At 38.0% G+C, this 26,821-nt stretch overlaps 1 protein-coding gene across 2 annotated transcripts in view; it reads right to left on the reverse strand.

Moving 5' to 3' along the window:
• The window catches only part of adamts17 (ADAM metallopeptidase with thrombospondin type 1 motif, 17), an 86,660-nt gene that overhangs the window by 14,528 nt on the left and 45,311 nt on the right, over positions 1-26,821 (reverse strand). Inside the window, exons 11-19 of one of the 2 annotated variants that reach the window (XM_066701514.1) lie at positions 26,236-26,337; positions 25,744-25,889; positions 24,520-24,689; positions 22,458-22,585; positions 19,206-19,326; positions 17,832-17,906; positions 13,920-14,000; positions 9,620-9,777; positions 7,375-7,534 (exon numbers count right to left, since the gene is read on the reverse strand). In XM_066701514.1, the coding sequence (XP_066557611.1) occupies positions 7,375-7,534; positions 9,620-9,777; positions 13,920-14,000; positions 17,832-17,906; positions 19,206-19,326; positions 22,458-22,585; positions 24,520-24,689; positions 25,744-25,889; positions 26,236-26,337 (1,141 nt within the window). The remainder of the gene's footprint in view (positions 1-7,374; positions 7,535-9,619; positions 9,778-13,919; positions 14,001-17,831; positions 17,907-19,205; positions 19,327-22,457; positions 22,586-24,519; positions 24,690-25,743; positions 25,890-26,235; positions 26,338-26,821) is intronic. The other variant, XM_066701515.1, reaches the window with a different exon arrangement.

Here is a 26,821-nt window from a genome sequence, read left to right on the forward strand (position 1 = left end):
CTAACCTGTTAAAAAATTAAATATTATAGGTTTTAAATTGCCAACACAATTACAATCCAGGATGTAAGACCTCATATATTGTATACATTAGTGTGAATTGGATTTTGTAAAATGTATTATGCCTTGAACTGCACTGTATTTTTTCACGTTGTATTGAGCTTATACACTGATCAGCCATAACATTATGACTACCTGCCTAATATTGTGTAGGTCCCCCTTTTGCCGTCAAAACAGCCCTGACCCGTCGAGGCATGGACTCCACTAGACCTCTGAAGGTGTGCTGTGGTATCTGGCACCAAGACGTTAGCAGCAGATCCTTTAAGTCCTGTAAGTTGCGAGGTTGGATCGGACTTGTTTGTCCAGCACATCCCACAGATGCTCGATTGGATTGAGATCTGGGGAATTGGAGGCCAAGTCAACACCTTGAACTTGTGATTCATCAGACCAGGCCACCTTCTTCCATTGCTCCGTGGTCCAGTTCTGATGCTCACGTGCCCATTGTAGGTGCTTTCGGCAGTGGACAGGGGTCAGCATGGGCACCCTGACTGGTCTGCGGCTACGCAGCCCCATACGCAACAAACTGCAATGCACTGTGTATTCTGACACCCTTCTATCAAAACCAGCATTAACTTTTTCAGCAATTTGAGCTACAGTAGCTCGTCTGTTGGATCAGACCACACGGGCCAGCCTTCGCTCCCCACGTGCATCAATGAGCCTTGGCCGCCCATGACCCTGTCGCCAGTTCACCGCTTTTCATTCCTTGGACCACTTTTGATAGGTACTTACCACTGCAGACCGGGAACACCCCGCAAGAGCTGCAATTTTGGAGATGCTCTGACCCAGTCATCTAGCCATCACAATGTGGCCCTTGTCAAAGGTGCCATGATAACGAGATTATCAGTGTTATTCACTTCACCTGTCAGTGGTCATAATGTTATGGCTGATCGGTGTATTTTGTAAGTCGCCCTGGATAAGGGTTTCTGCCAGTTTGTACTGCTTATGTGTCCCTGACCATGTGCTATACTTTGAGCTCATGGAACCACTTATAGGTGACATCAGCTGCCCACTTTATTAAGTCTCTGTTTAAATTTCATTATAAAACTCTGAAATGAATTTTGCCCGTGCTAAGAGCTAAAGGTAGTTGCATAACACTAACAACTTAAGCTTCAAGTGAAATTTGCTTTAAAATGACACACGAAGGGGCACCTGCTGAGCTTCTTTTTCTCTCAGTTGTATTGTATCTAATTAGAATTATAAATACCTCACTAACATCCCAGATGCTGACTATATGTAGTTTGGAATGATAATGCAATTCAATATACTGCAATAAAGTTATCTAAGAAATGTTTGCCCAACAACCCTTGCCTAAAATAACCCACAGAGCATTGAAGGAAGGACACGGTTCAAGGTTTCAGCATCATTACCCCCCTGGAAACTTATATACCATTGTTGTACAATTAGAAGCCAATTACAAAATAAAGTACCGGTAATTAGAAATAATTACCTCAAAGGCAGTAGTTATTTTTAGTTTGAGACCGGACTTTATCGAATTAGCACTCGGATAAGCATTCACCCAGCACTGGATGGGAAAAATATTTGAAAACAGAGTTTAAAATTCACTCTTGCTTAAAATTGGTGGCAGCGCACCAACTTTGAGGATTACCTCATTTATTTTCTGTTAAGATAATTTACAGTTATATTTTAGGAGCTTTCTGAGTTTCAGAAATCAGATGGCGGTGCCATTCTGGCAGGAAAAGGATGACAGACCGCTACGACAACGCACACAATCAAGAGAAGAAAAAGAGTGTCCCAGCTGCCGCTTGACAACTCAGACCTGTTAGTCAGCTGGGGAGGTGTGTGAGAGAAGGTGTCTGACTGTGGTGTGTGCAGTAAGAGTAGAGGCTGTATAAGTGAGGAAGTTGGACCACAGAAAGCATTAACCAAAGTGTGAATTACACTTGTTTCTGGAAGGGAGAAAGTGACATTTATACAGGGTCCTGGAACATGACGTTCACCCTCTACTGAGCTCTGTGGCTGCAGGTGGACACAACTCATTTAAATGGGAGAGAGAGAGAAAAAAAAAAAACTTCACACCATTTAGACTATAAGTCACAGTGCATTAGCAAGGAAGAGCCATGAATCCTGGTAACCAAGGAAACACAGAGAGGCTTAAGCTAGGGTCATGTTATAGCACCTGGCTGTGATAACTACCTGTGGCATAATGTGCATTACACTTATTCCTACTCAGCCAGGTTGCCCTAAAATTCCCTGACATTTGTCCTTGATGATGAACTCAATTTCACAAATACCAAACACCTATTCCAATTTGGGGAATATATATATATATATATATATATATATATATATATATATATATATATATATATATATATATATATATATACAGTACTGTGCAAAAGGCAGATGTGAAAAAATGCTGTAAAGTAAGAATGCTTTAAAAAATAGACATGTTAATAGATTATATTTATCAATTAACTAAATGCAAAGTGAGTGAACTGAAGAAAAATCTAAATCAAATCCATATTTGGTGTGACCACCCTTTGCCTTCAAAACAGCATCAATTCTTCTAGGTACACTTGCACAAAGTCAGGGATTTTGTAGGCATATAGTCAGGTGTTTGATTAAACAATTATACCAAACAGGTGCTAATGATCATCAATTCAATATGTAGGTTGAAACACAATCATTAACTGAAACAGAAACAGCTGTGTAGGAGGAATGAAACTGGGTGAGGAACAGCCAAACTCAGCTAACAAGGTCAAAGTCATACATAACAAAGTCATACACCATGGCAAGACTGAACACAGCAACAAGACACAAGGTAGTTATACTGCATCAGCAAGGTCTCTCCCAGGCAGAAATTTCAAGGCAGACAGAGGTTTCCAGATGTGCTGTCCAAGCTCTTTTGAAAAAGCACAAAGAAACGGGCAACATTGAGGACCGTAGACACAGTGGTCGGCCAAGGAAACTTACTGCAGCAGATGAAAGACACATCATGCTTACTTCCCTTCACAATCGGAAGATGTCCAGCAGTGCCATCAGCTCAGAATTGGCAGAAAACAGTGGGACCCTGGTACACCCATCTACTGTCTGGAGAAGTCTGGTCAGAAGTGCCTTCATGGAAGACTTGCGGCCAAAAAAACATACCTCTGACATGGCAACAAGGCCAAGCGACTCAACTATGCATGAAAACACAGGAACTGGGGTGCAGAAAAATGTCAGCAGGTGCTCTGGACTGATGAGTCAACATTTTAAGTATTTGGCTGTAGCAGAAGGCAGTTTATTCGCCGAAGGGCTGGAGAGCGGTACATGAATGAGTGTCTGCAGGCAACAGTGAAGCATGGTGGAGGTTCCTTGCAAGTTTGGGGCTGCATTTATGCAAAAGGAGTTGGGGATTTAATCAGAATTAATGGTCTTCTCAATGCTGAGAAGTACAGGAAGATACTTATCCATCATGCAATACCATCAGGGAGGCATCTGATTGGCCCCGAATTTATTCTGCAGCATGACAACGACCCCAAACATACAGTGAAAGTCATTAAGAACTATCTTCAGCATAAAGAAGAACAAGGAGTCCTGGAAGTGATGGTATGGCCCCCACAGAGCCCTGATCTCAATATCATCAAGTCTGTCTGGGATTACATGAAGAGAGAGAAGCAACTGAGGCTGCCTAAATTCACAGAAGAACTGTGGTTAGTTCTCCAAGATGTTTGGGCCGACCAGCCTGCCGAGTTCCTTCAAAAACTGTGTGCAAGTGAACCTAGAAGAACTGATACTGTTTTGAAGGCAAAGGGTGGATTTGATTTAGATTTTTCTTCTGTTCACTCACTTTGCATTTACTTAATTGATAAATATAAACTATTAACATGTCTATTTGTGAAAGCATTCTTACTTTACAGCATTTTTTCACACCTACCTAAAACGTTTGCACAGTACTGTATATAGTAAGCATATACAGTGAGGGGAAAAAAGTATTTGATCCCCTGCTGATTTTGTACGTTTGCCCACTGACAAAGAAATGATCAGTCTATAATTTTAATGGTTGGTGTATTAAAACGGTGAGTGACAGAATAACAACAAAAAAATCCAGAAAAATGCATTACAAAAAAGTTATAAATTGATTTGCATGTTAATGAGGGAAATAAGTATTTGACCCCTTCGACTTAGTACTTGGTGGCAAAACCCTCGTTGGCAATCACAGAGGTCAGACATTTCTTGTAGTTGGCCACCAGGTTTGCACACATCTCAGGAGGGATTTTGTCCCACTCCTCTTTGCAGATCCTCTCCAAGTCATTAAGGTTTCGAGGCTGACGTTTGGCAACTCGAACCTTCAGCTCCCTCCACAGATTTTCTATGGGATTAAGGTCTGGAGACTGGCTAGGCCACTCCAGGACCTTAATGTGCTTCTTCTTGAGCCACTCTTTTGTTGCCTTGGCTGTGTGTTTTGGAATACCCATCCACGACCCATTTTCAATGCCCTGGCTGAGGGAAGGAGTTTCTCACCCAAGATTTGACGGTACATGGCCCCGTCCATCGTCCCTTTGATGCGGTGCAGTTGTCCTGTCCCCTTAGCAGAAAAACACCCCCAAAGCATAATGTTTCCACCTCCATGTTTGACGGTGGGGATGCTGTTCTTGGGGTCATTCCTCCTCCTCCAAACACGGCGAGTTGAGTTGATGCCAAAGAGCTCGATTTTGGTCTCATCTGACCACAACACTTTCACCCAGTTCTCCTCTGACTCATATATTTTTTCCCTCACTTTAAAGCCTCATATGTTTTCCTTACATAACAAACTTTTGCAACTGTGAAAATAGGACCATGATAGATGCTCAGTCATGCTCTAATGAAACCTGGCATCTGATTATAAAATAACCACAAAACCCTTTAAAACCTATTAAAAAGCTGACTAATAAAAAGGGTTCTGGGTGTGCTTTTTGACAACTTAAAGAGGACAGTGTGAAGCTCTAATGTGTACCATTCTCATCATAATGCCATTTGTCAAAGCTAAACCCAGGGGTCTTCTCTTCACCAAAATGTTAACAGAAAGATCAAAGGAAAAAGTATTAAGCATTTCTGTCCAATCTGAAAAGTTATACTTCAGCAGCCGCCCTTTTAATTTAATTAGATCCAATTCTTAAAATATAGCCTAACATAAAGGTTCATGCTCATGAGGAAGACAATTCATGAAGAAAGTCTACGAACATGCCTTAAGTCTGCAAGGGATTCTAGATGTTGATATTTAAATGAGGATCTGTTGCTGTCAATTAACATGCTCTGTTTCATTATATAAATAGGTAATCCGTGATGTTAAGCACACACTGTCACCAATGTACAAAAGCACTGATCCGTAATTACTGCTGTCATCGATGCAGCCGTCACCTTACAAAGCACCTCTTCCAGGAGCCGTTCATAACTGCAGCATATTTATCTCGTATCAGACTTAATACACTTGTTTTCTCCAACAAAAAAATTTGACTATATGAAAACCAACACTATGAATAGAAAGTATCTGAAATATTGTCATGATTAACTGCTGCTCAGGAAATAATTTCATATCACCTCTATGCAAACAAATGTTCACACCCCCAGCCCTACACAAACACCCCCACCGGCTCCCCTAGTTTTAGTCACTAATCTGCAAATTGTGTTTTGTCTCAGGAGATAATAGGGTCAGTAGGAAGGCTAATAAAAAATATTCCAGCAGTCTCACAATGATATGTTGCGAATCAAAATAAACAAAACAACAAACTTTGGGGTAGGGGGGCAGAGGGTGAAGGAAAAGAGGAGGAGGGAAACCGAAACACAAATAGTGTTTCAGTCAAAGCTTTCATGACTTGAAAACTGAATCTCTGGTGTAATAAAGAGAAGCAGACCACTTTTATTTACATGTGCTATGAATTATGCGCCTGCCAAAAAAAGCGCTTATGTAAGGTAGGTACTAGGATTTGAAGTTTTTGCTGGCACCAAAGGGCCTAAATGGCAGCTATGCTTTACTCTTCAATATATGGCTTCAGGATTACATCTAGAGGTGCCATATACCCCAGAAACTCTACTGTAGAAAGTAAAACTGCTATTACATTGGGTTTGATTAAAATGAGGAAATAACTGAAAAATAACAAATTATCTTTATGATGACACTGAAAGTAGTTTGATGCCATGTAATGAATCATTGCGAATCATTTCAAGAACATCCTCGTATACCTCCAAGAGCATCTGGGTGACATTCTGTGCATTCAAAGTCTTTACTGAAAGAATGAGAAGACATTTAACAGGAGTTGAACTCACTACTTTTTATACAAGGACAAATGGTTAAATGTGGTCCTAATGTGAGGACCTGGGGCTATAGAGCCAGGAGCCCCAGAAGACTCAAACCATAAGAAAGGCTGAGACGAGGAAAGACCATGACTGGGATACTATTTACAAAAAATACAATTCCTACATAATTTGCTACAATTTCAGTCTGGCATATAGAGTGCTGATAAGAAAAAAAAAGCAAATATTCAGAACACTAAATAAGATAGCATAATTTCCTCCACCATCCTAGCAGTATAAAGTAAGCTGTCCTCAAGTTAAACTTGCATAATTACAAGCTGAGTCACGCCCATAAGAGCTCCTATACAAAAATCCTATGTTCTGCCAAACACTTCATCCAAAGACATAAAATCCAACTTCAAATCAGGAGCAGCATGATTCAATTAGACTGAAACAAGACTTAATGAAAACAATATGCAAAGAACTACCCCGGCTCAGATACAGTTTTAATTAAGCATCACACTGTACTTAAAGTAAGTAAATGAAGCACAATACAAAAAGAGTATTTGTTCGGGAACATCAAGCATGCCAACCGCAGTGAACCCATATCACCCAGGTCTTGGTCACATTGTTAACCTTCATACAAAAGCTTAACTGCAGGCTCCAGGCTTCCAGAGAGCTGGAACAAAACATGCCGATTTGGTTGGTACTGGCAAAGCAATGCAAAGGCTGCTAGGACTGCTAACATTTAAAGAAAAAAAAAAAAAACTTAACAAAGACATGCTTCCTAGAAATGACATGCACTGTAAACATGTATACGTGTACATTTATAAACAAAGTCTGCAGGATTACTTTCTGTAGATTGTACAGATGACAATGAACACAATAAATGTTTTGCAAGTGTGAAGCAGGTAAAACAATCTGTGAAGGACTAAATTTGCCTACTGTACCTGAAACAACACATATGCTACATATGAGAGGACATAGAAAGTAAGCATGGGTAATGAAGGGAAAAAACAACACAAAACTGACTGTAGGATGAGTACAGTGTTGGAATGATGTGGCAGTGATGGTGACAGTGTGACAGGGGTGGGGACTGACCTCCGTCACACTGGAGGCTGCAGTCCTCCCAGCTGCTGTGTGTCCAGATGTACAGCGGCTCCAGTTCTCGCACAGGCTCGCTCCGGTTCTCCACCGTCTGGTTCAGCGAGATGGTATACTCGTAGTGTATCGTGTAGGTCTGGTCATGGAACATCAGAACCTGGTTTGAAGAGATAAAATATGATCAATCTTAAAGTTAGGCTTTACTATTCAAAGGTCAATAAGATGCAGTAGCTATGCATGCTGGATAGAGGGAAAATAACCCCATTCTGAACTTTTTTTTAAAGTTTATTTTAGCAAGGCATTATTTATTTTTTCTGCTTCCAGTCTCTTATGTTTAAAATAAATAGTCATTTTTTATTGCAAAGGATAAAAATTAAATATAAATGGTTTAAATATTACTGATGCATCTCTGGTGTCACTCACTGCAGCTAAGTATGGTTTAACTTTTGACATTTAAGCATGAAAATGGATCACACAGCTTTAGTCATTAAAATACTGACACTGAATCTAAGACTGTGCAAACCAGATTTTGCATGAAGGACACAGAGGTGCAGTAAATCGTGAATTCCATACCTAGTGCTGAATGACTCGTGGGATAATCCTTTGATACATAATAAAGTGTGTATTTTTTATAACAATAATATAATACTCACTCACACAATCATAAAATAGAAACACTCGTGACATATAGGTTACAGAGTGAATTAATTGTCTGCAGCTCCAAACCCTCTGGGTTCAGAGTCTGTTCCATGGTGGTAAAGCTAATCTAGTTCAACAAAAAACTAGAGAAAACATTAATTCAAGAAAATCACTTCCAGTTCCTCATTTGGATCAATGCCCTAGGAGGTCTTAGATAGTTCTAAAAGTTAAGGTCCATGGACAGAATCAGATATACATATGAAACCCATTTTCTGTAATTCATCAGCCCTACGTTTATAGGGTAATTGCCTATGAATGCATGTCACAATGGTCTCTCTGAGCGTGCTCGCTGAGAGTCAGGTGAGCATGTTTTCTATCTCTATCTCAAAAACACCCTCCTGCTTACATATTACCTGTAATCAATTTCAGCCATTTTAAGTCTTGCACATGAGTGCAAGTATCAAATGCAGTCAAAACACATCCATGATTTTGTCAAGGACATTGCTTCAAGCAAAGAATGTCTGAATTCGGGGAGATTTTATTCAGTGCAGAGTAGCAGCAATTAACTGACACATTCCCCCAAGATCAGGTATTAACGTCACAGATCCCAAGACTGCCTTCAGGCGTACGCATAACATTGTCAAATGTTAGCTAAACATTAAAACACTTCAGTTTGAAGTCAAAGGATTTCCACAAAGTTGCTGAGGTGTACTGAAGAGCTAAACTAAACCCTTATTGATGTAAATTGTTCTTCCTTCGAATGCCCTGAATCTAAACTGGCCTAATGAACATAATAAAAAGGTTTCTCTCAAATTGCAGTGAGCTGTGCTGATTTAATCTCTTACAGTAAGGTTAACTGTAAATAAGTACATATTGTCTTTCAATTTTAACAATAAAAAGGCACTCAACTGATCTCGTTTCATCTTTATTCCTTCCTGCTGTAAGGAGTCTACTAACAAGCTGGCAATAAATCACAACTTCAGACGATGCCATTTGTCACATTGTCTGTTTTGTGGGAGCACAGACAAAATGATGAATGCAAAGCCTCAGATTTATTGTTAAGAGATGTTAAATTGAAGAAAATGCCAGATCAGCGTAAACTGAAAAAGTGTAAATGTCTCCACAACACCAGCATCACATAGTGCCATTCAAAGTTGTCCTTTTAAATATCATGATCTTAATTTCTCATTTCAAAGCAATTTATTTGTGTAGTTCAGGCATGGGGCACTGTGTAAATTACAGTGTGGTTAATGAATGCATATCATCTTCTCATCATTTTGCTTCCTCTTCTGAGCTTCTTCATCACTGCTCTAGAAGGTACCTCTGTCCAATACTTTTTTAAGAGGTCTATGTAGCTCAGGAAATAAGTGTTTTAACATTATGGATTTCCTTGGTAAAACTATCAACAGATCCCATTCAGAGATTTAAAAAAAAAAACATATTTTGCTTAAACTGCCATTGCATTAAATGCTTTTAATTTACGTTTTTACTTTAAAGGCCTCTAGAGTTCATGAAATTGAAAGGCAAGTAAACTTGTTAAGCCTTTACTCCAGGCTGAAGAAAAGACGTCCTCAGAGATGCAAACCAAGGTTAATGACTTTACCATCAGATGCAGGGGTGTTTTAGTGGGTCCCTTGGCAGACATTTTTTCCCAGAGTCCCCTCCTCACGTAGCGCACAGTGGTGCCAGCTAGCTGGAACTCTCCAGGAAGCTCGATCTTCCAGTCACTGTTGATGGATCTCTTGCTGGAGTCTTTTAAAGCTGAGGAATTCAAATCCATGAGGAAAAATCAAGACAACGTATACATCATTATCTTTCAGATTGTAGCGCTTTAGAATCTCTAAAATAAGACTTTGATGTTTTAAAGAATATAGATCCAAAGTACAATGAGAGCAGCTTGGATCCATGTTGTGTTTTCACATGTCTGAACCTCTGTGCCGCCCCCACCTTCTTTGTTTGATTAATGGACGTCTCAAGTAGATACGGATCTTCTCAGAGGGAAGATTATAAAGGACAGTCTATGCGACAGGATGAAAAGGCAAGCAGTCTTATGGGCTCTGCACTTTTAAGTGACTGAAATGCTTATGTGTGCGTTTCCTCACTTGTCTTAATGGGTAGCTGTGTAAAATGACTAGACAAGACAGAGAGGTTCAGTGCTTCAAAGGATATCAACAGATTATACTAATAAACCAGATGTGTATAGGTGAGGATTGAGTAACTAGCAACGGAATGTGTAGTTCAAATAATTGTAATCTAACATCTCAGTAAATGGGGATATATCACTTATACAGGAGGAATAATAGGATTTGCTGCTGGCCAAGGTAAGAACAACCTAAGAAATATATATGCTGACTGGGGGGTGATAATGGTACCACATAGCAAACACATGAAAACTAAGATAAACCCTGGTCAGGAAAGAAATGTAGCCAATGTGTTGATTGATGCTGAAGCACCTGAGAATCTGTCATCACAGCACGTCTGTCACTACCACTTATAACATCCAGTCAGAACAATGCAGTTCAGTAGTGTGCTTGGTTTCCAATGAGTTAACTAAACAGAAGCAGCACAGAAGAGTCCCTCATCTGGAAGCATTGTAACAGAGCCAAAAGACTACTTCACTAAATGTACAAAGTTTTAGCACACTTCTCTTAGAGGCTTTGTCTGAGCGGGTGTGCTGTTCAATCTATATTCAATATTATTAATTAAAAACAAACTTAAATAAATAACTAAATTAATTAATTTGAACTAATTGAAAAGTGGGAAGGAAAGAAGCACCTAGGAAGCACCTAAATTCACATCCTGCTTAAGATGCAAGCAAAACAAGACCATTGACTTCAGATACCACTCTATATCTCTGCTCCACCACATTCACTGGCAGATTGTGTTCGCATCTCAGGTGTACATTCAAAAGAAAGGAGAGGAAACCCATCAGTATTCATATTGGCAAGTGCAGAGAATATGTCTGACCCTTTCCCTTCAGAAGCACTTCTTAAATCCACCATCAGATTAAAAGCAACAACAGAAAAGTGACAATCTGTCATGTGTAAAATGAAAAATTTAAATCCTATAAAATACTGTAACTTAAGTCTAAAGTAAAGGCTAAATTCTGCATAAACTTTTTCCTACTCATTGTAGACAAATGATAGGATAACATCACTTTTGTTTTCGTTGATTTAATGACAGCAAGTCAAAATAAGGAGCTTAAACCCCAGTCCTCAGCTTCCTTAAAAGAAAAGAAAGAAAGTTTCCTGCGGGCTCAGGTGCAAAAAAAGGGCGGAAGCAGATCAAGGCTTTTCCACACTTAAATCCAATCTGTCAGTTTAATCTTTACGAAAATAAAATTGTTTAAAAAGAAATATCCTTTAGTTGTTTGCTCTTAATGCAAACTAGAGACAACATGTGATGAGAAATACAAAAGGAAATAGTGTTTTTGCCTGCTTTGAAGAACAGATGTTCTCCTCTCAAAGGAAGAGGTCTGCTTTTAAGTTCCTTCCAGCAACTTTGTGGATTCCAAATTTTGTCCTGTCATTAAAGAGCTTCAACTGGAACCAACCAGATTCATGTTTACATATTAGAGTTAAAAGACTTCATATAAGGCAGCTTATTTTATTCTATGGGATTGATTTAATGAAGCTCACTGTTCACCATCTGTATGTCTATATATATATATATATATATATATATATATATATATATATATATATTGTTGGACCATCATGAGATGTGCAGTTTTTTTCAAAGATAATTCAAAATAAATGTATAAATTATAAATTACTTTGTGAGGTTTGTAATCTATTTTATCAATCAATTCAAACTGCATATTTATTTCACAATCAGACTATTTACTGATCGCTTATTAACATTTACTTACAGCAAACTGCCAGACTGGCAGTATTAAAGATGGTGAGGTTTACATGCGGCATTGTTCAGTTTTAGAATACAATTTACATCAACTGGAGTCTCATTTTTTTAACGTTTCCTGTATAATGTAGTTCCCAAACTGTTTATTGTTTCCAAACAAAGGCACTCTTATTTCCCATCTTAGTTTATTCAAGTTGAATTCAATGCACAATTTTGTTTAAAAATGTCATACCCTTGTACAATAAAAGGCCTCTTTTGGGAGTCTGATGTTTTTAAATAGGTTATCCCATCCACTCCAGTTATTGAATGCATGCTCTAGATTTCATTTTTTTTAATTGGTTCATGTTTGGCAGACGCATCATTGTCACACTTCTTCTGGCTTTTCAAATCAAGGTCTGGGATCTCCTTTTGTGAAGTCATCTTAGTGTACTAAAATCATGAACACAAAATCTCATGTGATCAGTGAGATGCTTCAGAGCTGGGCAAATCATATGAGCCATATTTATTAGGGCCTCAAATCTCTTCATATTGCTTTAATTTGTATGTTACTAAGATCAAATAAAAGAGGAGGTAGGTTGTGGGGGGTCAATTAGAAACACAGCTTCAAATCTTTCATTAACCCAATACAAAAGTAAGAATCTCATCTGTTTAAAAACAATCTGAACCCCTGACCTTTAGCCATAAACCACTGGTGCCTTCACTCAAGCTTGACAAGCTTGACTCCTACTTCCAGGAGTAATTAACCATGTAACAGCAAAAAGGGCTTGTTTGGCAGACACTGATGTCAAACCAGGAAATGGAAAAGAAAGTCCGAGATCCATAACCCCTCTGATATCTTCAGAAACATCCTTCTCTTCATGAACAATACACCATCAGTAGCTGCATGCTCACCCCAGAAGCCAATGTGTGGCCCAGTGAGCAGAAGCAAAGCAAACAGTGGCGTTTCATAGCTCACTAGATTACTGAGACAATGAAAATAACAGAAGGCAACGGCAGTGAAAGCCCAGCACAACATGTGCCAACCCTCCATTTAAAGGTGTGAGAAAGGGTCAGTTCAGAATCAGCAAGGCTTCATATAGGCTGCTTGAAATGCTGCAACCTGCTGAAAACACTGTAGGTGGTTTTCAAAAGAACCTTCACTGTCACAATTTAGCCCGTGATCTTATTATTAGTTATGGAGAAGAGCAATGAGAAGCATTATGACATGATGTTTTGCATATTTAAATAACAGATTCTACAACCAGAAGCCATTATACTTAATTTAAACAGACAGCAAAGACACACCTTTTTAATGACATGGAAAACCTTTTACACCATAAAGTGTTATTTTTGGGCTTTCTAAAACACACTCAACATCCAAACATCCGCTGACAAGGAGTTCTTCTGCAGGTTTTAATTATATTTGTTTTAACAAAGCTTTTCAAACATTTAATTACCTATGTTTCCTCAAGCTGACGTATTTAAGACTCAGGATGACCTTTAAAAGTGGTCAGATATTAAAAGATTAGTTTGCATGGTTAAAAAATACTATGAATTAGAAATAAATTTGAGTAATAAGGTCTTCTTCCACTAGTGAGCTCTATTCAAAGTCTTTTCAAGTAATTAAATTACCACATCCTTTTCATTGTAATATGCAATTTTACCATTCCCCTAATGTTTTTTTTTTCCTCATTAGCGCTCAAGGGAACAGTTCAAAGCCCAACAATGGAGAACAGACACCTGGAAACATCTTTGAAGGTGCTTAGCCAAAGCCTTTAAAAACTATAATTAGTCCTAATAAATGCAGATAGCATTTTTGAGGGCACAAAACAGAACCTGGCTTTCCTACTAATTTCAGGATACCATTTTGATCAGGATTGTGTTTCACATCTATGAGTAGATAGAGAGGGGATGGGTCAATATAGCCCCTTTTATCAAACTGTAATATGAGAAAGTGCCATCAGCTCCAATTCTATTGCTTATCCATTTTATCCTCTTTGGCAGAATCTGAACTTTTTCATGGAACAGTGAAAGCAGTGAAACAGAAATAAATCGCTAATTACCGAGAAAGCTGTGAGATGGTTTGTCCTCCACCACTTTGATGCGCCGAGCGCCGACCGGAATGACAGCTGCTTCGACGTAACCTATAGCAACAGAAGCGGGTGTGAGGGAAGACATCGCCACATGAGCAGGAGCCGGAGTGAGATGGGGGGCTGAATGAAGCTCTTCTCCTATTTGAACTCAGATTTTTATTTTATTTTTACAAAATTTCATTCACTTGGATAAAACTCCGTTCTGAGTACTAATCTGGCCTGAATGATTTTCCCAGGGCCAAACTCATCATTCATTTCTTGGCAACTGACTTGAGCAGACTATGAACTCTGACTGACTGCCAGGAAGAGGAAAATGAAAACATTCTACTGGTTGCTGTAGGTGATGGTGCTATACTGCAGTGTCACAGAACGTCAAGCGTGTACACAGAATCATTGTCATACCGATAATCATTCATCGTGTTAAACTTAAAAGAGGGGATTGAGGACTGCTTTCTTGGGGCAGGAGCTAACTTGTATTTTAATTAGAAGTCTGGTGGGAGTCCTTAATATAACTGTAACGTGACTCCAAAAAGGTTAATTGAGGACGTTGATTTGGACTGAAATCACACAGGTATCATTCCTGTCATATGAGACAAATTTTGGCAGCTTGAACCAGATCATAATTGTTAACATGTTTTGCTAGAACAGAGCTTTATCTGAGCAATAAATATGAAATGACAGATCATATTTGAGTCAAAAAAGGAGATACTTGAGCATGTTCTGATTAATCCTAAGCTCCCCCATCTCTGGAACAGGGCCCTATCAGAGCTAGGGTTGTAACAAACAAAAAGCAGCTCAATGATTACAAGCAGCTATAACAACAAAATTAACATAACCAAATAAATTGTTCCAACACATCTGAATTAAATAATAAAATGTAAATGTACCTTACAAGTCTGGCACAAAACCACTGTTGTATCACATATGTATACATATACAGACACACATATATGTACATTTACTATTATTGTTGACAAACCTTTTATTTGAAATACTGCACTTACATACTGTATACTTTAAATAGTAGGAGGAAATCAGTGTAATGAAACTGACTTTTTCAGTAATCACCTTAAGATGCTGTAGAGAAGTGAAAAGCCTTTAAAAAAAAACAAATGTCCTTGTTTTCCTGGCAAACAGTGCTTCTGTGCCAGACTTGTAAAGCTCTCCCTTACATATTTGTATGGTTTACACGTCTGTAGCTTGATAAGACTTCAAAACCAAATAGAGGGGGAGCCATCCAGAGACCAAGGATAATTGTGGAATGGCGAAACCATTACAAAGGTGGAAGCTTGAGGGAGTCAATTTGATCTGACCACAAAGCTTATGTGTGACTTGGGAGGAATGGGAAGGGCCAAACAAAAACCTCACCTGGTTAGGAACTCTTGTGAGAAAAAAGTGCCCTGGCAGAACTTTAAATGTGTGTTTTAGTTGCAAAGTATCCTAAATCCCTTATGCAATCTGTTTAATGAATTCATTTTCAAAGAGCTGCTTTTCATTTGCCACCCAGTACTCTGAATGGAATCCTCTTTGTACTCACCGGTTTATTGTTGCCCAGTCCTAAACACTACCATGCTGTTACCAATGAAAACACATCACAAACAATTGTTAAAAAGCACCCGTCACCATAATTTCTAGGCTACATATGTCTCCCCTGAATGGTTAGTACACATCTAGGTCACAGGATAAGGTCAGTGGAAATGGACTTCTGAGATTCAGAAAGACATGTGACTGTTGGCTGCCTTAAGATTTTCATAATGATTTTGAATGAAACAGTCAGTTAGATAAAACTGTAAGTATTTTTCATGCACCATCTGTTTATTGAGATTCTGTTTTGAGAATTAAAATGCAATGTTTTTGTCATGAGGTATTATCTGGCACTATTCACATAGTAGTGGACTATGGAGTGGATATACGGTGGATTTAAAATGTAACTTTTTTAAACTACACCTTGACTTATGCACGCTCTCCCTCTGTACAGAGTTTAGGGTTTATTAGCAATGCAGAAATCAGTCAATAAATAGCTGAATTACATTTTTACTAGAGCTAGTACACTTAAAGGAGAACTATTGCAGTCCCTAAACTGATTGGTTGTTATGTAGACATGTGACAGTAGGAGTGTAAGTATGAGACTTTTCAGTTCCATTCTATAATGTTTGTAACTTTTAGGATTATTATTTTCTGCGATCTGTTAATGATAGAATAGAACAGGAAAACCACAGATACCTTACTTATACACTCCTACTAACACATGTGTACAAATAACCCAATCATTTTAGGGACTGCAAGAGTTCCCCTTTAACTGTGGCTCGTCTCAGGGGAATACAAACAGAAAAACTGGGGAGACACAACACCCCACTCTGACATAAATGCTGATCCTCATCTGGGCTTTCCTGGGGATATCGGAAGAGTGAGCTCACAAACGTGGAACATGTACATGGCTACTGGCTTCTTCTCTAGGTGTGAGTTTCCTTATCAGAGCAACACTTGACACACTACAAAACATTTATTTACATTAATGTAGTCAGTGTGTCAGAGAGCCAGTCATTTTGATTTGCAGTTGATCTGGGACGTCTCCAGACCAGTCAAGCCTCTCCCAAACAGAGCAGTTATATAATTTAATATGAGCCTGCCAATAAACAGTACCCAGAATATTTTTCATATTTATGTAACATGACTATTTCCAGCAACACCCTATGTTGTTTAAGTTTTTCAGCCTTCTTTCAGAAAGCACATTCTGCTGAATTTCAATTTGCCTACTGCTATTTTGTCTTGGGCTTACTAGTGTCCTGTAGGCCAGGCCCAGTCCACAATATTGATCCAATACAGCCAGGAAATGATGTCATGTAATGCAGAAAAACTAAACCTTTATTAAGCAATAATTGAAGAGGAATGGGTGAGAACTTGTTCAGAAGCAGCACCAGAGAAGTAGAAGAACAATATTGAGTTTTCGTAATAACTGAGGTACTTAAATTATCTTTTCAGGTAGAAATAAAAAACATTTTTATTATTATTTTTAAAATAAAATTTGCATATTTATCTGGGCAGCATTAACATACATACTATTATAACTGTTTATAACATTACCTAATTCGGTTTTGGGCATCACGATAAATACGTTTATGGGATGAAGTTCCTTTAATTCCCTATACAGGTATTTGTTTCCAGTATTAAGTTGTTTTCAACTATTAAGTAATTATATAATTTTCTGTTCAAACATCCTAAAATTATGTTAATAAGGACACACTGGCCTCTCTTTAATTATGTATTAACTCTTAATAGATTTTTCCAGTTCATTGTTCAAGTTTACATTACTGGGGTCTTTAAAGACAATGAACAGAGTATCGTGATGAGAAAATTGTCAGTCTTGAGCCTGGGTGCACATCTTACATATTGTTTCAATTATTTGTTATTTTATTATCAATTAAATTCTTAAAAGGTGTTTGAAAAGGCATTTCAGAGCATCTACTAAAAATGAGAACTTTCCTAGTTAGACTGTATAAGTTCAAAACATCTGCACATCTAATTTTATTACTCTTAGTCCAAGGGGCTTCTTCACTCAAATGCTATTTCCGTTGGTTTCATTCAGGGAGTAAGCAATCTGATAAACTGCATTCAAAATAACCAACTTTAGAGGATATCCAAATGATATGTAATTTGAAAACTCCTGTAGATATTTCTGCTCTGCTGGGGAAAGAACAGCAAATATTATTCATTTCTATATTTCTCTCTATAAAAAAACTTACATCCCTCATTCTGTTTTTTGACAGCTCTTCTCTTACACAGTGCCTCCCAGGAAAACCCGATGAGAACTGATCCTCTCATCCATCATCATTTACTCTCCAACCAGGTCAGAAGGCACATATTCACAACCAGGTATCTTACACGAAAAACACTTGGGAACAGCCCTTGGCTTTGACATCACACACGTAGAAACCTTCTTACATTGGCTACTGGTGACTGGGAAACAGAAAATGATTGATGAAGGATTTAGTCACTGTTAATAGCGTCACTGCTTCTGCGGTCTTCATCACTGTCAACTCACATACGCACACAACACAACTCACCATCACATATCAAATTCAACCCTTTCTTCAACGTTACACATCAGCACAGTTAAATAAGAATTCTAATACAATTGCAAGGTAGTAATCTTCTGTAAAGTGTATTTTGTGTAATGAAATTGAATCTTTCTTGATAATATCCTAAGAATGAATAAGATTACAGAGCATTCAGACATTTGTATCAGGGGATTATATTATAATCAGTTCTGTACTTATTTCATCTGTGGAGCTTTCTTTGTGTTTATGGCTGCAAAAGAGAATCATTATGAAAATCAGGAAAACAATTAAAATGGCATGAGAATAAATTTATATTGTGCAGTTATCTAGCACTATGGAACAGGGCGATGTAAGTTTCCATTCAAAACTACTCCTTAATTATACTTGACATGATGTGCTACAAGGACATGGCAACCTCTCCTCTAAATTCCTCAGTGGAGGTCATAAAAGGTCAATTGCTGTATATTTAGTATCAGGGCAGAGTTAGTAATACAGTTCAAGAGAAAGTCAGGCACAGTAAAGTGTCAATGAAACGGTAAAACAATTAGCAGTTTTTTTCACTCTGCATGAATTTGAAAGATTCCCTATTTTATATAAATGTGAAGAGAACCCCAAATCAAACCATTCGCTTTACATCTCATCAACTTTCATGGGCGAGTTGTTTTGATTTACTACCCACGGCTCCAGGATAGCCATGGAATAAGACTGGAAAGGACAAAACAAATCTAATGTGCCTTCAAACCCACTTGTTGATTTTGCAATAATGAAACAGAACATTATCTCCTGCCCCCGCCTCCCTTTTCCAGGGCTGGTGTATTGCAGAAGTGATCTGCATTTCTGTGCCTAAGCCCAGAGCCCCAGTGGGTGGAAAAGTGAATGAGTTCATTACTTAATTTATACATGCATTGCTCTGACAGTGTGTAATGTTGTTTTCAGAAGGTTCCACATCCCCCAAGGCAAGATGCTGGGAAGTGAAGCTTTGTGTGGAAACTGTCCTGGTTGCAGGGGTTAGTGGTTGTCTTAAAGGAGAAGACCATATGCTGATAACCCTCCCTCTCTATTTTGAGATTTCAAATGCTACTGAATTAGGATAAAAACAAAGGAGTACCATTCAGAAACACTTTCAAAGTTTGCTGCCCACCCCTCCCCCTCCAACCCCTACAATATTTGTACAATCATACAAACTAGCTGTACTCACCCGTTCCTTTGGTGTGACTGAAATCTCCCTTTACTATCTTGCAGGATTTGCCATCTCCATTGCACACACCACAGCGGTCCTCTTTGGCCGAGGAGCCAATGATTCCATCGCAGCCAATTTTCTGCCATTTCAAGAAAAAAATTAAATAATGCTCAGCCAGTCATTATTCCTAAGGTGTCCTGCAAAAAACTAATTCTCAGGTCCTGCTCTCCTAAAAAAAAGTAATGAAGACAGAGTACTTTCACTTTTGGAACAGTGGTAGAAAACTTTAAATTCACAATAATCAAATGCAATGTTAAAATGTAATGTAATGTGAAACGTTTGGGTTAGGCTAGTTAAATAGTTCTTTAAATCAGATTAACAGTATGTATAATTACTCTGTATCATACTGAGTGGTCTTTGCATAATTGTCTTTTGTTCTATTTTTCTGCAAATATACATCTACTTTATGGTCATATGTTTGTTTTTTTTTCCAAAATACACAGTTTAATTCATCATTCAAGCACCTGCATAAGTTCTAACTTTTTGTCAAGATTTCAAAAGAACGACAAGCCTTCAAACTGACTCTCGACAATACGAAATGTATTTGTTACAGTTACAGAACAGTCAAAGGAAATTAAAAAAAGGTTTAATTGTTTAATTGTTTAATTGTCTCCAGCAACATTCCACCCCCAATAGCTCTTTGCAAAAAGAATGTATATATATATTAGCAACAGACAAACAAAAGAACTTGGATAGATATTTAACTCCAAGAAAATGCCAGTTCAGCCTGAATTTAATTGTGTATGAGCATAATAATTTTAACATATGTCTTTATTGCAATATCTCACACAGTTTACTTAAAATATAGATTTGTTCTTTTTCTTTCCTCTTTTTTTTTTTTAAGGAAAGTTATTAATATATGCCAAGGTTCATATAAAGTAACGTCTTTCCTAAAAAAAAAAAAGAAAACCGAGAGTCATAATGCAAGCCGATACTGAATACCATATTCTGCTTAATACCTTCTAATGTTAAACATATGAGAGAAGCTAAGAAATAATAATAAAAAACTGAATATCTGGGGGTAATGATGCATTAATTCAGTGGAATGACAGGCACAGTCTTGCTTTCACTGGATTCTGGGGCTAAGTCATTGTATCTAGGAGGGCAAAAATGTAAGCAGTAAATCATGAACAAAATATTTTTCATAATGAACTTTGGCCGGCTTTTGATTTACAACCAAACAAACTACCTGTAGGGCTCATCAAATATGTCAAAAACCAATAGTTAAATAAATTATGAATGATCCTCAATTTTTTTGCAGGAACCACATCAGCAATCAACACCACGTCTATTAAATTGTCAGAAATGTCAATAATACTGTATTTACCGCAGAAGGTTGCTGCACAGCCGACACCACCACTTATGTTTTTTTAAGTGACCTTTGTTAGGATACTTTACATGTGATAATGTGCCAAAAAATAAAAAAGATCGTTGCACGGAGGTAGGCTAAATCAGAGAAAAAAGCCCTGAGTTTTAATATGAACCAGCTTTCCACCTGTGGGTGGCTGGAAGTGATTTCATCAGCAGATCCAAACCAGAGTTTCATTCCTCACACACAAGTATTCTCATTGTGCCTCACTTTACAGTCTTTACAATCAAAGCCAAAGTACCCCAGCTGGGATTGCCTCAACTCCTGCTTCCGGTAGTGCGTCATTTGGGAGCAACTATGACAGGATGAATTCCTCTTACCCCTTTATGCAGCATAATATTTAAATTTTAGTTTGGGGCACATGATTTGGCCCTTATACTTCAATTCAGAGGTTCCATCCGAAGGTATTTATTGCATCTGTACAAACTAGTTACAATGGTCTCTATAATTAGGTTACGTTTACAGCACAATTATTCCAGTCAGTAATTGTGGGATCAAACTCCCTACATTTAATCTAATAAAAGTTTTAGAGATGTTATAAAGGTGAGGTCTGGGTTATTGGGTTCTACAACTGGACTGATGATCTTATTTCACTGGCATTAGAAAATCGCTGCAGTTTTTACAGTCAAGACGTAAGCAATACACTTAGCAGGTAATAAAAAAGCACTTATAGATTTAGTTTGTTCTTTCATCAAAAAAATAATTTACATCAGTTCTTAGGGTTTAGATTTAAATAGATAACTTGCTTGCCATGCACATATTTTCTCCCACATGCAGAAACAGCACTGCATATATAACTCAGAAGATCATACAATAATATCAAAAGCATATGCCACAGCCTTACAAATTACATGTAAAGACTTTAGACAGCAAAACGCAAGTCTTGAGTTTCCCCTCTGCTTCTGAAAACTCTTTCTATCTGGCCATACTTGTGATAAATTTGCCCTTATTTACTCTCATCCTTATGTGTAACGGATGAGATTAGGTCAGTCTCTCAACACTGATTTGCCATTTTAATTGGAAGCAAATGAGAAAGTCTCCTTCCCTGCCTATGTAACCCAGCCGAGAGAACCAGATCATTAGACTACTCAATTAAAGTCAAATAAATCTGCTCCTGCAATTTGACATTTTTTAACCAAAATGACAGAGCAGTAAAAAATGTAAATAAAAAAAGAGACCAACATTACAATAAGTCAAGTGTAACCATCTCTGCTATATTATTCTGAACTTTTTGAATATATTGCCAGCCAGTCTTCTTACTTTATTTGTGTCCTGGTGACCTGACCAACAATTCAACATCTGATCAATATGGTGCTAGAAATCCGTGTGAGCTAATTTGTATAACTTGTTGTGAAAAAACTCCCTCACTCTCTCACACACACAGTACATTAAACTATGGGAATACATAAAAACAAATCAATTCAAGTGTGATGCATCTTTTTAACACTACTGTGTGAATACACAAATACTTACATGCACACACATACACTCTCCAGCATATCTGCACATCTCATATATATACCAAATCAAGGGCAAACCACTAATCATAAATCAAACAGAAAAGAGCAGGAAGTGAAGATTTAAATCTGAACATTTCTCCGTCTGCCAAGTAAAAATGCCCGTTTAGATAACAAACTGAAACAGACCAATGTAACAATTTAGTAATATGTTTTTAAAAACGAAAAATATGTTGTAAAAGATAATACAAAAAACAAGTTCAGAAGTTTACTTTTAAAAATGTATAAATTTGTTATAAGATATTTTTTTAAGCCCTTTAACATTACACATTTACCCCCACGCCCATCATATGATGTCAAACAATACGGGCAGTGCTATTATACCTGGCATTTTCCATTCACACAGAGGTCGCTCTCATACGGTCCACATGGAGTGCCATCTAAGACTCTCTCAGCCAATAAGCTGGGCGAGTCTCGCCCCAGGGGACTGCAGAACAGGGCACACGGCTTCTCTGAAAAGAAAATAGGATATTAGCACCTTAGGATAAACATGGAAACAGCCACATCGTAAAGGATTATGCAAATGTTTTAATATTGCCTTGCTTGCCTAAAGTTTTAATGTGTTTGTTTTGTGTGTTTCTCAATGTGTTTGTTACTTTTGAATCATCAGGACTTCAAACATCATTAACATCATTGACCTAAAACAAAAAACAATTAGTGTCCTCAAATAAAATTTCAAATAATATTGCTTGTAGAAAGCATCTTGGTTGAGAGTTTCAAATGGATTTAACAATACTCTGAAAGACTAATAAAAAAAGGTGACCGTTCTATCCATTGTGGACAGCATTATGTGGGCCTATGAATGGAATACACAATACAACAGAGAGTAATTTAGAAAAACTGCACATAAGTTGTTATTACTTTAACAGCTTTTGTAAACTGTTCTGTGAAAACAAGAAGCACAAACAGGTTTTTAACACAGAAGAAAGCCGTGAATTTTGGCTGCGTTTTCATTCTTATTTTTGAACAGGAAAAATGAAATCTGGGAAAAGTATTACTCTTGGCAACAGAATGGAGGAGCCCATGAAGATTAAAAGAACGACACGATGATAAGCTCATCGGGCAAAAATGAAAGCAAATAAAACGAGTGCTTTTCACAGCATGGATTTGTTCTTAATCCGGGTGCCCTTCAAGTCATAATGCAAGTCAGCGCGATGGAAGGATGACATAGAAAAGGAAGAAAAATGAAAACATCAGTGATTATAAATCATGGCTTAAAATTACTGCTTTGAATCAAGGAGAAATCCAAACAAATATGGTTTCAATCAGATGCATTGGTCTGACATTAGTTAAAGTCAGGTTTTTGGATAGCTACATTAATTTTTAGTAGACTATAAATTTATTCTGAATAGTGTTTTTCATGGCCAAAAATACATAAAATGTTCAAGTATTAGCAGTTTAATGCAGAAAGTTATGCCCCAGGTTGAAAATATCAACACGTACTGACAACGTAAGCTTGATTGCTTGCTATGGTTAGGGTAACTTTGTATCAGATCCGTTATTTTCTTTGACCAGCTTAAATCCTATCTTTTATTCAATTAAAGTCAGCCGTGCAATTACTACAGCTTACAGAAGGTACCGAAAGAGAGGGCGTACTGCAATTTCCACTGCTCTCAGATAAATAGTTCCACATCCTGTTATGAAAGTTAAAATAGCATACATTTGGCTACCAGATGTAATAATTTCACACAGTGACAATGAGCTGAATGGGACACTGATTAAAGGCTCCATATATTTGAAGAAAATGCATTTAATACATACCCTGGAAAGTGGAATTATTTTCAAAATTTGTATTTTATTTACATCTTGTGAGTGTGCCAGCAGATATCTGATTAAGCCGGTATCTGTACTTTTCAAGTACACATAATAATTCAAGTTGAATACATTAGGTTACTGGAGATTACAGTCACATTCTCTTACACAACAGTCAGGGGAAACTGCTTCAGATATACAGGCTATTAAACGGAAACTGCTTTATTTTCAAATTGGATACTATAACTTATTCCGGAATTCGAAAATAGAGACAAAAGTTGCGTGTTTTTGAACAACCGGATATATAAATAAGCCAATAAAGATTGCTGTGATTCATTGTCCTACTGATGCAGTACAGTGGATGTGACAGTCAAACATTAATCAGGCAAGGTAACAATCTGCAAGTTCTCTATATTGCCATCAAATCAATTCTCAACAGAGTTCATAAGAGTCTCTCCTGGCACTGCTAGGTAGCACTGGACAGATGTGTGTGTGTTTAATATTATTTCATACAATAATATGAAAGGATCTAGCATGGAGAAAATAATATCATGAGCATTTGGGAAGTTTTCATATATGCTCTATCTATCTGGTTGAGCCCCCAAGCAGCAAATGAAAGGAGTAAGCCTCTCACCGTCATTAATGACTGCTATCCACATGCTGGCCTTCTTCTTGCTGGCTTGCCGGTCTTGGGACTGGCACTGCTGGTCCCTGAAGGTGGGAACGCCCTTCGCGCACGGAGGGCCTTCACAGGCTTCGTGCTCCACACTGGCCTTCTGACAGTTCTTCCCTCCCGGCCCCGGGCTGTGAAGAGCAAGCAACCCCGTGATTAGAAATCCATAAATTAAACTTTCAGTGCCAACTGCACTGCTCCCCACAAGGCAAGTCCATCTGCTAGGACAAGCCTCAAGTTCCAGATGCATTTCACACTTTTACAATAAGATCAAGCTGGATATGACCTCTTTCCTGTTGGTTCCAATGAAGACAAACTAAAAAATATGAAATAAAACATAAATAAAAGAATAGGGCAGGCAGGTACTACGTTTAAACACTCTTGGCTCTCTCTAAGACTGTGTTTTAATCACTTCTGGGTTACCACTGGGATTTCAGAGATGTCCAATTTAAACGGACTGTGAGAAATGATCAGAGCTTCTAACTGTAAATACATAACTCCACTAAAATAATTCTAAATCTTGCAACAGGATTATGAAAAAAAAAAATACTCCTACTTCTTGGATTACTTTTAATATAGCGTTCCTGGCACTGGGACTGGCACTGGCATTTAAAAACAACCATAATTTCAGTTAATCCTAAAATTATTACACAGCTTGCCTAGCCAAAAGTGCTCTCTCTCTCTGGCAAGTTAATTGCTTTTATATTCAAAATGAACTCTGCTTGCTGCTTTGTCACCTTGAAAATTATATAAAGGCAGCTTCAAAAGCCACGATGCAAATAAAAGCAGCATGTTCTTTTGATGGTGTTCCAGGTTCAGTGATGCACACGGAAACAGGCCTTGCAATACCATCAGCAGGGTTTCATCATATTAAGAAAAGATTAGAGCAGAGATTACACAGATGGATGTTTCCACAGACTCCCAGTGCACTGTATATTATTTTTTCCATAATTTTTGCCGATTGTGTACAATTAGAGAGAGTGCTGAAATTCTGTGAAAAAGAAGGTGTCGATTCCTCCATGATTAAGCGACACTTTTTTCTTTCATTTAAACAATGATCCAAACAAAGTTAACTTTTTTTAACACCCGAAAATATCTTCAAACACTCACTTCCCGTCGAGTGACTTTCACAGTGTGCTGTCAATACGCTGGGCCTTTTCAAGCCTCTTTCCGATAGAAACTCACGGTGGATTGTCACACTTCCTCTGTCTGAACCTGGCTCCTGTACCACACGTCCGGCTGCACATGCTCCACTGGCTCCAGGAACTCCAGTCTCCGTCCACGTGCTGAGGGATGGGGGTCTTACTGACACAGTCTCCAGCCCGGCACCACTGAACAGGCCAAAGAACACAGGAAACTCAGAACACGCACACATCTTGCTTGGAATGCATTACACCACCACAGAATCAAAGATGAGAACCCACAGTGCACTGCAGCCCGACTCTCCAGTTGTACCTAGCGTATGTCGAGATACGATTTTAAAGGGTAAGCTGACCAGTTTCAGTCGTTTTTAAAGTTTATAAAGTGTGCAAACGAAAGTCCCTCCCACCAGCAGGTGAATACTGCATAGTATAAATTGGATGTGAATGCAAAAGCCAAGAGTTGAATGGCTTAAAGGTAAATGGTTTAATAAAATGTCTATATGTATATTTTTAAACATGCTGATGTCTACCTCACCTTGTCAGCACCGCATTCAGTTCCATCCAGAGGAGGATCTAACTTGGTTTTGCAGGACGTGTCTCCCTCCACCAGACACCACAAACCAGCACACATTAGATGCTGAAACACAAAACAAGAAACCAGGTATACTTCTTATTGCTACTACTATAGAAAGCAACTCGATTTGTCGGCCCACTGTCAACTGTAATCCTTGTTCTCTTTTAAAACAGCTTGACAGTTTTATCTATCCTTAGTTTAACTGCAGGAGCAAATACAATTCAAAATGTCTAAAGATACAAGTGACAGGTAAGACTATAAATATTGCGTGTGAAAAAGGTTTACGTGTCTTGCTCATTTTTCATATCACTGTGCTGAAATATTAGAAGGCTTGTTACCAGACTTTGTACTGCATACATAATTTATGCACATTTATATAATACACATCCAGACAGATTTTGGCACTCAATGTCAGTTTGAGCTGCTTTAAAACCAAATGTCTCCAATGACTTCAACCTTGAGACATTAATATGTAGTACACACGATTTGGTTCTGCCATCAAAGATGTACTGACAGACCTTTAGGGCAACAGGCAGAACTGGTCTAC

This window comes from Amia ocellicauda, chromosome 4, assembly GCF_036373705.1.
Source record: "Amia ocellicauda isolate fAmiCal2 chromosome 4, fAmiCal2.hap1, whole genome shotgun sequence".
NCBI classification, from domain to species: Eukaryota; Metazoa; Chordata; class Actinopteri; order Amiiformes; family Amiidae; genus Amia; species Amia ocellicauda.